Source organism: Leucoraja erinacea, chromosome 15 (genome assembly GCF_028641065.1).
Source record: "Leucoraja erinacea ecotype New England chromosome 15, Leri_hhj_1, whole genome shotgun sequence".
Classification (NCBI taxonomy): Eukaryota; Metazoa; Chordata; class Chondrichthyes; order Rajiformes; family Rajidae; genus Leucoraja; species Leucoraja erinaceus.
This window is the reverse complement of record NC_073391.1, coordinates 44,020,502-44,037,204: the sequence shown is the minus strand read 5'-3', so window position 1 is coordinate 44,037,204 and position 16,703 is coordinate 44,020,502. Positions and strand designations below refer to the sequence as shown.

At 45.5% G+C, this 16,703-nt stretch overlaps 2 protein-coding genes across 2 annotated transcripts; one reads left to right on the top strand and one right to left on the bottom strand.

The window, feature by feature from the left end:
• The first annotated feature begins 1,232 nt into the window (after window positions 1-1,232).
• LOC129703855 (probable G-protein coupled receptor 139) lies at window positions 1,233-11,629 on the top strand. The gene is made up of 3 exons (XM_055646532.1): window positions 1,233-1,302; window positions 5,560-6,387; window positions 11,619-11,629. The coding sequence occupies exons 1-3, from the start codon at window positions 1,233-1,235 to the stop codon at window positions 11,627-11,629; spliced, it is 909 nt and encodes a 302-aa protein (XP_055502507.1).
• Window positions 9,946-15,644, bottom strand: LOC129703854 (zinc finger protein 239-like). Its single transcript, XM_055646531.1, has 3 exons — window positions 15,500-15,644; window positions 14,433-14,627; window positions 9,946-12,439 (listed from the first exon to the last, which is right to left on the bottom strand). Exons 1-3 carry the CDS (start codon window positions 15,642-15,644, stop codon window positions 11,724-11,726), a joined length of 1,056 nt encoding a protein of 351 aa, XP_055502506.1. The 3' UTR covers window positions 9,946-11,723.
• Window positions 15,645-16,703: the final 1,059 nt, after the last annotated feature.

The window sequence follows — 16,703 nt, the reverse complement described above, 5'->3', positions numbered from 1 at the left end:
CAAGAATGTCTTTCCTCACATTAGATCACGAGAGTAGTAGATCGGGTAGAGTCTCTTGCTCTGAGTAGGTGAATCGAGGACCAGAGGACATAAGTTTATGGTGAAAGGGAAAAGATTTAATAGGAATCTGAGGGGTAATTATTTTCACACAAAGGGTTGTGGGTGTAGGGAACAAGCTGCCAGTGGAGGTAGTTGAGGCAGGGGCAATCCTAACAGTTAAGAAGCAGTTAGACAGGTACATGGCAATCTCCTTTAAAACTACCCATGACTTGCCTCCACAACGGTCTGTTGCAATGAATTTCACAGATTCACAATCCTCTGCTCTTCTTGTTCTTGCGTATGGCGTGCACAGCCTAAAGTTGTAGGACAACTTGTTCTATTTGCTCTTATCTGATTGTGCACGTCAGGTTGATTGCATTCGTCGAAACAGGGCGGACCACGAGAAGGTTGCAATCTCCCACCCCATCCTCTGCTCTGATCAAATAAATTCTTCCTCATTGCTTTTCTAAAGGTAACTGTTTTTATTCTGAGGCTGCTTCCTCTGGTCACAGATTCTCCAATTTAGTGGAGACATCCTCTCCACGTCCTATAAACACAATATTCAATATTGACATCGCCGCATTAATGCGGCATTCAGGAGAATATCGACTCCATGAGCTTGCTTTATTCACAGTATAAGGTCGTAAAGTCAGAAGGAATAGGAGTAGAATCCGGCCCACCAAGTCTTCCGCCATTCAATGAAGGCTGATCTATCTCTCCCACCTAAGCCCATGCTCCTACCTTTTCCCCATTACCTCTGACAACCTTACGAATCAAGAATCTATCTATCTCTGCCTCAAAAAATATTCACTGACTTGGTTTCCACAGCCTTCTGTGGCAAAGAATTACACAGATTCACCACCCCCTGAGTAAATAAATTTCTCCTCATCTCCTTCCTAAAAGAACGCCCATTAAATCAGGGGCTATGACCTCTATTCCTAGACCACCCCACTAGTGGAAACATCCTCTCCACATGAACTCCATCCAAACCAAGTATAGTTAACACGAATGGTTCAGCTCTGTTTGGACTACCATCAGTGACATCACTAACATGTTAATAGCTCACACTGGTTTACAATAATTGTGCTATTATCACAGCGCGCCTCTGGAGATTTGGCAAAGGGTATAATAAAGGGTGATTAGCAAGTCTGCTGGAATAAAGCAGAGATCTTGCCTTCTACTTCTCATCGAAAATGCATTCTCCGCCCAGAGGTTTGGTGTATGCCATTTATTACGCAACCCTTGCAGCCATCGCCGTCCCAGGTAAAACGTTACACCGAGCTATTCATTTTATATTTGAACTATAACATTTGGCGCAGCGGAGGTGGTAGAGTTGTTGCCTTACAGCGCCTGAGACCCGGGTTCAATCCTGACTACGGGTGCTGTCTGTACGGAGTGTGTACGTTCCCACCTGTGACCGCCGTGACTGGCCGCTGTATGTTCTCCGGGTGATCCTTTCCTCCCACACTCCAAGTAAGTACAGGTTTGTGGGTTAATTGCCTTCTTTTCATTTCACTGCACTTCATTGCATTTCATTTTATTGACACTTTTTATTTCACTGCACATCTCGTATGTGCATGTGACGAATAAACTTGACTTGACTTGACCTTCTGTAAAAATTGGAAATTGTATTCTGTAAATTGTCACAATTGTGTAAGACATTGCACGTGCTGAACGCTGGTGTCCCGAAGCGCCTGTTTCCGAGCTGTATCGCCAAAGTAAAGTCTACAGTCTAACTAAATGAAATGCGTACCATGTGATTAGACATTATACAGTGCCCTTCATAATGCTTAGGACAAAGACCCGTCACTTATTTATTTACCTCTGTACTCCACAATTTGAGATTTTTAATAGAAAAAAATGCATGTGGGTCAAGTGCACATTGTCAGATTTTAACAAAGGCCATTTTTAGACATTTGGTTTCACCGCGTACAAATTACAGCAGTGTTTCTATACAGTCCCCTTATTTCAGGGCACCATAATGTTTGGGACACCGCAATGTCATGTAAATGAAAGTAGTCATGTTTAGTATTTTGCTGCATATCCTTTGCATGCAATGACCGCTTGAAGTGTGCGTTTCATGGACATCACCAGTTGCTGGGCGTCTTCTCTGGTGATGCTCTGCCAGGCATGTGTTACAGCCATCTTTAGCTTATGCTTGTTTTGGGGGGCTAGTCCCCTTCAGTTTTCTCTTCAGCAAATAAAAAGCATGCTCAATTGTGCTCAGATCGGGTGATTGACTTGGCCACTCAAGAATTTATGTGTGGGATCATTGTCTTGCTGTAGATTGAACCGCCAGCCAATAAGTGTCGAGTCATTTGTTTGAACTTGAGCAGATAGGATGTGTCTAAACATTTCAGAATTCATTATGCTACCACCATCAGCAGTTGTATCGTCAATGTAGATAAGTGAGCCAGTACCTTCAGCAGCCATACATGCCCAGGCTATAACACCCCCACCATCGGGTTTCACATATGAGGTGGTTTGCTTTGGATCTTGGGCAGTTCCTTCTCTCCTCCATACTCTGATCTTGTCATCACTGATATGTTCATCTTCGTCTCATCTGTACACAAGTGCTTTTTCCAGAACTGTGGTTGCTCTGGTAAGTATTTCTTGGCAAACTGTAACCTATCCATCCTATTTTTGCAGCTAACCAGTGGTTGCAACTTGCAGTGTAGCCTCTGCGTTTCTGTTCATGAAGTCTTCAGCCGACAGTGGTCATTGATAAATCCATACTTCACTCAAGAAGAGCGTTTCTGATCTGTTGGACAGATGTTGGGGGGGGGGGTTCTTGATTGTAGAGAGAATTAATCTGTCTCCCTTGACCTGTCTTCCCTTTGTGATTAGTAAGCTCACCAGTGCTCTCTTTCTTCAGACTGATGTTCCAAACAGGTTACACAGAAAAGCTGGAGAAACTCAGCGGGTGCAGCAGCATCTATGGAGCGAAGGAAATAGGCAACGTTTCGGGCCGAAACCTTATTTCCTTCGCTCCATAGATGCTGCTGCACCCGCTGAGTTTCTCCAGCTTTTCTGTGTAACCTTCGATTCTCCAGCATCTGCAGTTCCCTCTTTAACACTGATGTTCCAAACAGTTGATTTTGTTAGCCTAAAGTTTAGCTGATGTGTCTGACAGTTTTGTTATTTTCTCAGTCTCATAATGACTTCTTTGACTTTCATTGGCACAACTTTGGTCCTCATGTTGATATACAGCAATAAAAGTTTCCACAGGCAATGGAAAGACTGGAGGAAAGACTAGGTGCCGAGAGCTCTCTTATACCTGCATTAAGGAGGCAATTATACGCACCTGAGCAATTACAAACGGCTGTGAAGCCATGTGTCCCAAACATTATGGTGCCCTGAAATGGGGAGACTATGTATAAACACAGCTGTAATTTCTACATGGTGAAATCAAATGGCCTTTAATAAAATCTGTCAATGTGCACTTTAACCACATGTGATTTTTTTTTTCTATTACCAATCTCAAATTGTGGAGTACAGAGGCAAATAAATAAATGATGGGTCTTTGTCCCAAACATTATGGAGGGCACTGTGTGTCGTTATAGTGTACCTATGCACGACCTTTTGAAGCAAGCAGTTAAAAGTGCCGAAGTGTTCTAACATGCATGCAGCCGTAGTGGTGAATTCCAAAAATGGCATAAAAATAGTCATAAGGTGAAGATTAAAGGGAAATTGCTTCTTCCACACAAAAAAAGCAGGAAACCCGGTGGAATTTAGAACTCTTCTCCCATTGAAGGGTGATATCAGCGGGAAATAGCAAACGTAGACAATTCTAGACAATAGACAATAGACAATAGGTGCAGGAGTAGGCCATTCGGCCCTTCGCGCCAGCACCGCCATTCAATGTGATCATGGCTGATCATCCCCAATCAGTACCCCGTTCCTGCCTTCTCTCCATATCCCCTGACTCCGCTATTTTTAAGAGCCATATCTAGCTCTCTCTTGAAAGTATCCAGAGAACCTGCCTCCACCGCCCCCTGAGGCAGAGAATTCCACATAGTCACCACTCTGTGAAAAAAAGTGTTTCCTCGTCTCCAATCTAAATGGCTTACTCCTTATTCTTAAACTGTGGCCCCTGGTTCTGGACTCCCCCAACATCGGGAACATGTTTCCTGCCTCTAGCGTGTGCAAACCCTTAACAATCTTATATGTTTCAATGAGAACTCCCCTCATCCTTCTAAACTCCAGAGTGTACAAGCCCAGCTGCTCCATTCGCTCAGCATCTGACAGTCCCGCCATCCCGGGAATTAACCTTGTAAACCTACGCTGCACTCCCTCAATAGCAAGAATGTCCTTCCTCAAATTAGGAATTGAACAGCATAGCACAGGAACAGGCTCTTCGGCCCACAATGTCTGGGCCGAAGACGATGCAAAGGTAAACTAATCTTCTCTGCCTACAGGTGATCCACACCCTCCATGCCCTACATACCCATGCACCTTTGCCTTTAAAATGCCACTCTCGTATCTGCTCCATCTCATTTAAGCCATGCCCTCTAGTCTTTGACATTTCCACTCTGAGACAAACGTTGTGACTATCTACCCTATTTAATCCTCGCGTAATTTTATATACTTCTTTTTGGAAATTGATGTCCATTTTTCTCAATTTTGTCGCTTATATAATTTCTTTTACATTGGGACCAAGAGTGAACCACAATAGGTTCGATATTGTGCAAGTTGTTGATTATACATTCCCTTCGTTCCTTCCGGTATTCATTACCGGGACTTTAGTATTTTAAATAAAATACAATTGGACAGGTACATGGATAAGATAGGTTTAGACTGATGTGGGCCAAACACAGGCAGGTGGGACTAGTGTAGATGGGGGCATGACCCAACATGGACCTGTTTCCACGCTGTATGACTACGACGCTGTATATCATAGTGAATTTATTTAATCTCTCGCCGATTTGTGTCTCGTAATGGGATTCAGACAGAAATTTTATTAATGACTTTTAATTCCCTCAACGTTGATATTTATATCAAGTCACAGTCGCCCCAGTTCTCGGAACTGGGACCGAATCAAATGTGCTCTTTAACCCGATTCCTGCCTCATAGCGCCAGAAACCCTGGTTCGATCCTGGCTTCGGTTGCTGTATGAATTTTGAACGTTATCCCTGTGACTGCTTGGGTTTGCTCCGTGTGGCCCCCGGTTCCATCCCACATCACAAAGATGTCCAGGTTTGTACCTTAATTGGCCTCTGGAAAAATTACCCCTAGAGTGCAGGGAGTGGATGAGAAAGTGGGATGAACGGGTGATCGATGGTCGGCGTGGACTCCGTGCGCCGTTACCATGCTGTAACTTTCAATCAAATTCAATAATTATTCTAGCATCATGTGTCTATCTTCAATAGTTTAAAGTCACCGACCCTCTGGAGCCATTGAGTTGAATTGAATCGCAGTATACCCGACCAGTGGAAACGGTATCGAATTTGGTGACATATTATGAAATCTGTCTATAGTTTGTTCTTTAATGCCCACGCCCCTCCTTCTCTCTCATTACAGTTAATTTACTGGCGATTGTGATCTTGTCCCGGGGAAGATGCGGCCTTTCTAGATGCATCACTCGATACCTGCTTTCGATGGCAGTTTCGGATCTCGCGGTCATTGTCACCGCTGTAATATTAAACCGCATCCCTGGTATTTACTTCCCTGCTGGTTACCTTTCCCTCACGCCCGTGTGTCGCGTCAGCATCACGATAATCTATGTCGCCAGAGACAGCTCTGTCTGGCTAACAGTAGCTTTCACATTTGACAGGTTCGTGGCTATTTGTTGCCTGAAGCTGAAGACTAAATATTGCACGGATAAAATGGCGAGTAAAGTCATTGCCACAGTGTGTTGTTTGTGTTGTCTGATCAATATCCCCTGGTACTTTCTACACGAACCCGTCTACATCATTAACGACGTCCCGTGGTACTGCAGACTGAAGGAGATCCGATACAGCTCACCACTATGGGCGACCTTTCAATGGAGTGACCGTCTTCTCACCCCTTGCATCCCTTTCTCTCTGATTCTCCTACTCAACGCTATGACGGTCAGATACATCCTCGTGGCCAGCAGAGCCCGCAGGAGACTCCGGGTGAAGAGTGATGGGGAGAGCCAGAGTGACCCAGAGATCGAGAGCAGGAGGAAGTCTATCGTCTTGCTCTTCGCCATTTCGGGGAGTTTCATCCTGCTGTGGACCACATATGTAGTACAGTTCTTTTATGACCGATTTACAAACGATCAAATCAAAGGCTTCAACGACCCCAAATTCATTCTCAGAGAATCTTGCAACATGCTCCAGCTCTTGAGTTGCTGCACAAACACGTTCATTTATGCAGTGACTCAGAGTAAATTTAGGGAACAGGTTACGACGATGTTGACATGCTGCCTCAAACGAAGGGATAGACAAGTTAAATAATAAATGTAAACAGCGGAGGTTCCACAGTTGAATTTTGTGTATATTTGTCCCACTCGAGATGTAGTGAATATAAATATTTTATATTTTTACATTAAAAAATAAATTAGGCATGTTGGGGTGGTCCGGTTACATAGAAACATACAAAATAGGTGCAGGAGGAGGCCATTCGGCCCTTCGAGCCAGCACCGCCATTCATTGTGATCATGGCTGATCGTCCCCTATCAATAACCCGTGCCTGCCTTGTCCCCATATCCCTTGACTCCACTAGCCCCTAGAGCTCTATATAACTCTCTCTTAAATATATCCAGTGACTTGGCCTCCACTGCCCTCTGTGGCAGGGAATTCCATAAATTCACAACTCTCAGGGTGAAAAAGCTTTTTCTCACCTCAGTCTTAAACGACCTCCCCCTTATTCTAAGACTGTGGCCCCTGGTTCTGGACTCGCCCCACATTGGGAACATTTTTCCTGCATCTAGGTTGTACAGTCCTTTTATAATGTTATATGTTTCTATAAGATCCCCCTCATCCTTCTAAACTCCAGCGAATACAAGCCTTCCACAAGCCAAACAGGTACGGGTTTGTAGGCTAATCGGCTACCATAAAATTGTAACTTGTCCCTAGTGTGTGTATAGGATTGTGCAAGTGTATGGGGATCATTGGTCGCTGCTGACACGATGGGCCGAAGGGCCTGTTTCCGCGCTGTATTTCTAAACTAAACTAAACTTGGTCAGTCTGAACAAGGGTCTCGACCCGAAACGTCACCCATTCCTCCTTTCCAGAGATGCCGCCGGTCCCGCTGAGTTACTCCAGTTTTTTTTATATCTATCTGTGCTTTAAACTAAACTTGCAAGTTGTTAACAGGAAAAGATGTAAACTGAGCAATGATTGGCGTTAACACAAGGAATTGCCGGTGCAGGCTCTTGTATAGGCTCGGGGACTTTCAGAAGGCTTTCGGCAAGTTCCCACATAAGAGATTAGTATACAAACTTAAAGCACACGGTATTGGGGGTTCAGTGTTGATGTGAATAGAGAACTGGCTGGCAGACAGGAAGCAAAGAGTAAGAGTAAACGGGTCCTTTTCAGAATGGCAGGCAGTGACTAGTGGAGCACCGCAAGGCTCAGTGCTGGGACCCCAGCTATTTACAATATATATTAATGATTTGCACGAAGGAATTGAATGCAACATCTCCAAGTTTACGGATGGAACAAAGCTGGGGGCAGTGTTAGCTGTGAGGAGGATGCTAGGAAGCTGCAAGGTGACTTGGATAGGCTAGGTGAGTGGGCAAATGCATGGCAGATGCAGTATAATGTGGATAAATGTGAGGCTATCCACTTTGGTGGCAAAAACAGGAAAGTAGACTATTATCTGAATGGTTGCCAATTAGGAAAAGGGGAGATGCAACGAGACCTGGGTGTCATGGTACACCAGTCATTGAAAGTAGGCATGCAGGTGCAGCAGGCAGTGAAGAAAGCGAATGGTATGTTAGCATTCATAGCAAAAGGATTTGAGTATAGGAGCAGGGAGGTTCTACTGCAGTTGTACAAGGTCTTGGTGAGACCACACCTGGAGTATTGCGTACAGTTTTGGTCTCCAAATCTGAGGAAGGACATTATTGCCATAGAGGGAGTACAGAGAAGGTTCACCAGACTGATTCCTGGGATGTCAGGACTTTCATATGAAGAAAGACTGGATAGACTCGGCTTGTACTCGCTAGAATTTAGAAGCTTGAGGGGGGATCTTATAGAAACTTGCAAAATTCTTAGGAGGTTGGACAGGCTAGATACAGGAAGATTGTTCCCGATGTTGGGGAAGTCCAGAACAAGGGGTCACAGTTTAAGGATAAAGGGGAAATCTTTTAAGACCAAGATGAGGAAAACATTTTTCACACAGATAGTGGTGAATCTCTGGAATTCTCTGCCACAGAAGGTAGTTGAGGCCAGTTCATTGGCTATACTTAAGAGGGAGTTAGATGTGGGCCTTGTGGCTAAAGGGATCAGGGGTTATGTAGAGAAGGCAGGTACAGGATACTGAGTTGGTTGATCAGCTATGATCATATTGAATGGTGGTGCAGGCTCGAAGGGCCGAATGGCCTACGCTTGCACCTATTTTCTATTGTTCTATATGCAGGGAATGGGAGGATATGCATTATAGGCAGACGGAGACGATTATTTTAATCTGGCATCATTTTCTGCACAGACGTTATAGGCCAATATGTTCCTGTGCTGTACAAAAAAACACACACACAGATCTGGAGCAACTCAGCGGGTCCAGCAGCATCTCTGGAGAACATGGACAGGTGACGCTTCGGGTCGGGACTCAGTCTGAAGACTCCGGATTGATAGCCTGGGACTACCTGGAATAATGGTTTAGGGATAAATGAATAGGCACTTGGTAAAGTGAGTTAATGAAGACTAGATTCAAATACATAAATTTAAATGTTCTCTTGGCATGATGACATGAACATTTGTTAAATATATTGTACTTCAGTTCTGCATGAATATACAAGTTGACAAACAGGTCGGCTAAATATCAAATAAGACCATTAATTATATTTGTGTGCGAATCTGTGGAATTCTCTGCCACAGAAGGCAGTGGAGGCCAATTCACAGGATGTTTTCAAGAGAGTTAGATTTAGCTCTTGGGAAAAAGCAGGAACGGGGAACTGATATTGAATGATCAGCAGTGATCATATTGAATGGCGGTGCTGGCTCGGAGGGCCGAATGGCCTCCTTCTCCAAATATTTCCTATGTTTCGGTGAAACAGTGGTGCCTTTGAAAGTGGGTACATGGTGACTAAGTGGCGTAATATTTTATTCAATGGTTTAGATTAGGTGATATGAATTGCATCTGCAGATGCAATACTTTAATTAAGCAACATAGACCAGTGCATTTTCAATCCCAGCCCACAATAAATACTCATCCATCAGGAAAGTTATGAAATGCAAATCCCACGGGATATTTTGTTCATGCTGCTTCTGAAATGCTCACTGGTTAAATGGATCACTTCACAATTTCCACTTCCCTGTCGTAAACTTCATGTCTTTGACAGAAGCAGAGGAATATGTTACTTCCAAAACCAGCTTTTAATCACATTTTTTGGGTGTTGAATAGTTCAGAGCCATACGGTGGTGCAGCGGTAGAGTCGCTGCCTTACAGCGCCAGAGACACAGGTTCGATCCTGACTGTGGGTGCTGTCTGTAGGGAGTTTGTACATTCTCCTGGTAGCCCAGTTGGTGAGAAATCTAATTTACTGACTGACTGACTGACTGACTTAGCTTTGCTGTGTGACTGTCCAACCGGTGGTAAATCCCCAGACAGATATTCATTCGAGAGTACTTCCAGTGTAAGCCACTTACTGGTTCACACAAATAATTTGACCTTTATCTGGCATATAGCAGCTGAGCAGTGCATTCTGCGGGTGGAACAAAACATGCTATTGTCCTCTTTCTGCTGTCAATGAATGAATGTTCGTACACTTCTGTAAACAACTTTTTATGGCATTCACAAGCCTTTATTGTTAAACAAATCTCTTTAGACTGTGCAAGGTAAAACACCATTTATCCATCAGAGAATTTAAACAGTTACAGGCTCACTGGGCTCCCTGCATCCTTTTATCTAAACAAATGGATTTATTTTTATTCTTTTGTTCACCAGTGATTTTCCAGTTGACCAGGACAGAATTAATCCAGCAATTCGCATTGTAAGACAATGTGCACGTGATTGTGTTTGAACCATTTCTTCCACTAATAAACCACAGTTCCCGATTTCAATTAATGCACCCAACACTTATGGAGGCAGTGGAAAAGAACAGCTAGGGTAAGAACAATATTCAGTTATCTCCCAGCTTGCGACACCTTCAACCAACCGATGATCTATTCAGTTCTCTCATGCAAGAGAAAGGAAGCAGGTTAACGCGCTTCCAGGGAGACACAAGAGACTGCAGATTTTAGAGGGATGTGGGTGGATCTCAATGAAGCATATTGAATAATGAATGGCCTGAGTAGAATGGACATGCAAAGGATGTTTCCAGTAATGGAAGAGTCTAGGACCAGAGGGCACAGCCGCAGTATAAAAGGACGTACTTTTAGAATGAAGATGAGGAGGAGGAATTTTTCTAGCTAGAGGATGGTTTATTAACCTACAAACCCACACGTTTGGGAAGTTGGAGGAAACCAGATCACCCGGAGGAAACCCACACAGTAAGAGGCAGAACGTGCAAAATTCTCGCAAATATTTGAATGGTAGGAGAATCAAATGTTGCGAGGGTCAGAGGAGCAATGAATGGAGGATGCCCTTGAAGTAAATTTGGGTACTCCAATGTACAAACAAATGCTGTGAGACAACATGTAGATATTAGGCTAAAATTAGTGCTGGAGTAACTCAGTGGGCACGGAATGGACAGATTCGAGAGAATTTTCTTCAGGCTTTCGAAACGGGATGAGATGGAATTTCTTGAGTCAGACGGGGGTGAATATGTGGAAATCATTGCCACAGACTGTTATGGAGGCAGTCAATGGATTTTTTTACGGCAGAGAGGGATAGATTTTTGTTTAGACAATAGACAATAGGTGCAGGAGTAGGCTATTCAGCCCTTCGAGCCAGCACCGCCATTCAATGTGATCATGGCTGATCATCCCCAATCAGTACCCCATTCCTGCCTTTCCCCTATACTGTCAATAGCTGTGGTTCCAGCACCGAGCCTTGCGTTACCCCACTAGTCACTGTCTGCCATTCTGAAAGGGACCCGTTAATCCCTTCTCTTAGTTTCCTGTCTGCCAACCACTTCTCTATCCATGTCAGCACTCTACCCCGAATACCATGTGCCCTAATTAGGCCATTAGGCCCATCAAGTCTACTCCGTCATTCAAATATGGCTGATCTACCTTTCCCTCAACCCCATTCTCCTGCCTTCTCCCCATAACCCCTGACACCTGTACTAATCTTTGCCTTAAAAATATCCATGGACTTTGCCTCTGTAACCGTCTGTGGCAATGAATTCCACAGATTCACCACGGTCTGGCTAAAGAAATTCCTCCTCATTTCCTTTCTATGTGTACATTCTATTATTCTGAGGCTATTGCCTATTCTGAGGTAATGGCCACTGGTCCTAGGCTCCCCCACTAGAGGACACATCCCAGTGGAATGTGTTTAACTTGCAGAATCGTTGTGACGGCCAAATTATACGCAGTGGAAGTTTCGGAAGGGAAGATGTGGGAGACGTACCACAAAGTCTTTCTGGACGAGATACACCAGCGCCTCGACGCTCACTTGTGAATCCGCTGGTGTTTCAGCAGGGTGGAAGACTGTGAGAATCCTTTCTCGCACACAGAGCAGGTGAACGGCCTCTCCCCCGTGTGGACGCGCTGGTGCTTCATGAGGGTGGATGACTGAGCGAAGCCCTTCCCGCAGACCGAGCAGGTGAAGGGCTTCTCCCCGGTGTGAGTGCGCTGGTGGATCCGCAGGTTGTTCTTGCTCTTGAACTTCTTCTCGCAGTCGCTGCACTTAAACGGCCGCTCCTCGGTGTGGATGCGATGGTGCGTCAGCAGGTTGGTCAGCTTGGCAAAGCCCTTGCCACATTCGGTGCAGGTGAAGGGCCTCTCTCCGGTGTGGATGCGGTGGTGAGTCAGGAGGTTGGACAGCTGAGTGAACCCTTTCTCGCAGGCAATGCAGGTGAACGGCCTCTCGCCGGTGTGAACGCGCTGGTGCCGCTGAAGCATACACAGCTGAGTGAATCCCTTCCCGCACACGGAGCAGATGAAGGGCCTCTCCCCCGTGTGGCTGCGCCGATGCGTTTCCAGCTGCGACGGGTAATTGAACCCCTTCCCGCAATCCCCACATTTCCACGGTTTTTCCGTGATTCGACTGACCTTGTGCCTCGCCAGGTTTACGCCACAAGTGATTCCCTTGCCCACAGAGGACACGAGCACAGTTTCACCTTGTTGTCGAGGTGTTCTTTCCGCAGTCAGTACACTGGGACCCTCTCACTCATCTGCATGTGGCAGTACCTTTCCAGTCACAAGTTGCTCAAACATCTTCCCACAGATGGGACAGACAAACATCTCTCCTTTCACATTCAAACCCTAATGATATTCAGGACCTGGTGAATCAGGTTAACTCTGGCAGATCTTGATTTGATGCGTGGCTTGGATTCCCCATCTGTAAATCATTCCTTATCATGTCCTGTAAAAGGCGTAAACAAAATTCAATGCTATAGGTAGAGGATAGAAACTTACTGCAAACTATTCTGGTCACAAAAGATTATTTTTTTCATACAAAGGGTTACCACCCAAAACATCACCTATCCAGGTTCTCCAGGAGTGCTGCCTGACCGGCTGTTATTCCAGCATTTTGCGTTTTACCTTGCTAAACCAGCATCTGCAGCTTCTTGTTTCCACAAGATTCCTTTCTTTCCAGATTCCCAAAATCTAATCTGAGGAATAGAATAGATTTGGGCAGCACGGTGGTGCAGCAGTAGAGCTCCTTACAGCGCTAGAGACCTGCTGGGGTTTCTGACTACAGGTGCTGTCTGTACAGAGTTTTGTACGTTCTTCCATGACCTGCATGTGTTTTCCCCGGGTGCACAGGTTTCCTCCCACACTCCAATGATGTGCAGGTTTGTAGGTTAGTTGGCTTTGGTAAAAAGGTAAATTGTCCCTAGTGTGTAGGATGGTGTTAAGGTACGGGGATCACTGGCAGGCACAGACCCGGTGGGCTGATGGGTCTGTTTCCGTGCTGTATCTTCAGACTAAACAAATTTAACTTAATAAGAAGGTAGACAAAAATGCTGGAAAAACTCAGGCAGCATCTATGGAGCGAAGGAAATAGGTAACGTTTCGGGTCGAAACCCTTCTTCAGACCCAGAAACCCGACCCAGGACCTGGGTTTTTCCTCGCTCCATACATGCTGCCTACCCACTTCGCTCCATCCAGTATTTTGTCTACCTCACCCGCTCTGAGTTTCTCCAGTATTTTTGTCTAAGCCAAGGTCGATATTCACAAGGATAGGAGCAGTATGTTCCTTCTTACGCTAAAATACTAATCCATCTCCAAAAATAAGCCAAGGTGACACCGACACACAAGGGCAGAGAATTTCAGCAATTCAGTATAATCACAAAAGAAAACATTTCTAAGCAAATCTGTCTGAAATGTCCAGCCTTTTATTTTGTAGCTATGTCCTCTTGTTCATGACTCTCCCATCAATTAAAATATCTCAACAGTTACGGACAACAAAGAACAAACTGCTGAAGGAACTCAGCAGGTCAGGTAGTATCTCAACATCTACAGTCTCATGTGCCTCCATTTAACAGCTCACCTGTTAAGCCCCTTTAGTAACTTCTATGTTTGAAAAAGGTGGCCCCTCATTTGTCTGAACTCCAAGGAATACAGAGTCAAACAGTCCAGCTTCTCTTGATAGGACAAACATCTCACCAGAAGAATTAGCCTGGTGTTTCTCCTCTGGGTGGTCTCAAATACGACCATGTAATTTTCCGGGGAAGGGGACTAAAACTGTGCCCAGTATTGCAGGTGCGGCATTAACAACATCTTGTACAAAAAAAAAACATCCTTACTCTTAAACTCTAACCCTTTTGCAGTAAAGGTCAACATGCTATTTGCCTTGTTGCTAACATGTTGTGATTCATGCACTCACATTCCTAATTCCCTCTGAATTTGTAGATCCAAGGAACAGCAGGAAGATGCTCATTTCCAAAACAAAAGACATAAGGTGTTGGAGTAACACAGCAGGTCAGGCTGCATCTCTGGAGAACATGGATAGGCAACTCTAAATACAACTCTGTATACTCAGACATAGTTGTCTGAAGAAGGGTTTTAATCTGAAATGTCACCTAACCAACGCTCTCCAGAGACGCTGCTTGACCGCTGAGTTAGCACTTTGGTATTTATGTGTCATTTTTCTCCTCTGAACTTCATTAGTTTAGAATCTCGGTGAATTGACGGCCGTGGCCCGGCTGGCACCTTGGGGAGAGGTGAGGATCAGCAGAGCCATTGGTCGTGGCCGGCCAGAGCGTAGGTAAGAATAAGCAGTGGCAGTGACAAAGCGCTGTCTGGAAACGGCCAAGGAAACTGCGTGGGCCTGCAGTGGTAGCAATAAGCCCAGACTGGAAGCAGCCGGGAAGGCAGTGCGGGTGGGGGTGGCATCAGCAGCCCAACCTGGATGTGGCCAAGGAGGAGGTGGGGGTCAGTGGTGCCATTAGCAGCCAGTCCTGGGGGTGGGGGTGGGTACATGCTAGGAGGTGGTCCAACAACCCAACCTGGTGATGAAGGTCATCCACCATAACCTAAATCCGTTACAAAGGGGTCCATAATAACAAGGACAGACAAGAAAGGCTGGAGTAACTCAGCGGGTCAGGCAGCATCTCTGGAGAAAAGAAATAGGTGACATTTCGAGTCGAGACAAGGGTTTACAAAAAGTTAATGACATTCAGCTTTCCAACGCGATTACTTATTTCATCTTTAATTATTGATACACTGCTGACGAAAACAATGCAACCTCTCTAAAGTAACCCAACATGCTGCAAGATATTACGGTAACCAATCATTTAATTTACACAGTGCAGCCAGTGAGTTGCTCAACTTGCTTTGAACCCATTTGTGAGGTTCAGCTGTGTTCAAGAAGGAACTGCAGATGCTGGAAGATCGAAGGTACACAAAAATGCTGGAGAAACTCAGCGGGTGCAGCAGCATCTATGGAGCGAAGGAAATAGGCGACGTTTCGGGCCGAAACCCTTCTTCACTCACTCACGACACTCACAAATCCCTGAAGAAAGCAATTTTGTGTACCTTCGATCTCCCAGCATCTGCAGTTCCTTCTTGAACACTTTGTCTACTCCACTGCGATATCTCCTCAAGGTATGCCTACTCCTGAAGAAGGGTTTCGGCCCGAAACGTCACCTATTTCCTTCGCTCCATAGATGCTGCTGCACCCGCTGAGTTTCTCCAGCATTTTAGTGTACGTGTGAGGTTCAGCTACCCGGGCACTAGGACCCAGTTCAGTCGAGCCGCCCCCACTCAGTGCCCGGGACCAAGGTAATCGCGCATGCGCCCTGGTTTCGCCGTGTCCAAAATGGCGGCCGGCTGCCCGGTTGTTCTGTGACTGGCAGTCGGGTTCCAGAAGTACTGGGCGCGGGAGCCTTTAATTAAACCCTGAGGTCTACACCGGGTGTTCATATCGCTCTATCACCCACCAGCCAGTCCATTTCCACCCCGACACTCACAAATACCGACCGTTCTACGACCCGTCGGGCCCGCCTTTGTCCCTCTCCACTCTGCACACTGCGCATGCTCGAGGCATTGCCCGATTCTGCGCAGGCGCAGTGGAACCCAGTCTTCACCGATGGGGCCGTTTCTGATGCGCAGGAATTCTGGGTGATCACGTCGCCATTGCACGCCCTTTTGGTGACAACAATTCTTCTCCCCAATCTCTCCAGTTCAAGAGTCAAGCGTGTTTTATTTTCAAATGACCCAGATAGAACAATGACATTCTTACTTGCAGCAGCACAACAGAATATGTAAACAACATAATAAAGGAGAAAAGAGTTCAGTATTTGTGTATATATATATAAACATGTTTGTGTATATATATATTATACACACATTTAAAAATATGAGGGAAGGAACAAAGGAAAAACCTGGTGTGGGGGGACTTGCTGCTTACAAAACCAGATTTTCACATTTTCCAGGTGTAGGGCAGCACTATGGCGCAGCAGCAGGGTTGCTGCCTTCCAGTGCCAGGGACCCAGGGTCGATCCTGACTACGGGAGTTGTCTGTTCGGACTTTGTACTTTCTTCCAGTGAGCATGTGGGTTTCCTCTGGGTATTCCGGTTTCCCCACACATTCGAAAGATGTGCGGGTTAGTAGGTTAATTGGCTTCTGTACATTTTACCTAGCACGTCGGATAGCACTAGCATACAGGGTGATCGCTGGTTAGCGCGAACATAGTGGAAGGGTGTTCTCCTACACTGCAGCTCTAAACTAAACTGAAACTAGTTACAGATTCACCACCTGGACTAACGCCCATTTTCCCCCTTCCCCCCACTTCCCTGTGCCCCACCTAGATTCACATTTATTTCTCCCCTCCCCCCCCCCCATGCCACCTCTATTGCTTCCTCAGGCTTCACAATTCCTCTTCTATCCTGAACTCACACAAGTTGTCATTTCATCTTTGGCCTCTGTCGAATCATCTGCCTATGAAACTCTTCCTCTCACCTGTATCCACCCATCACTTG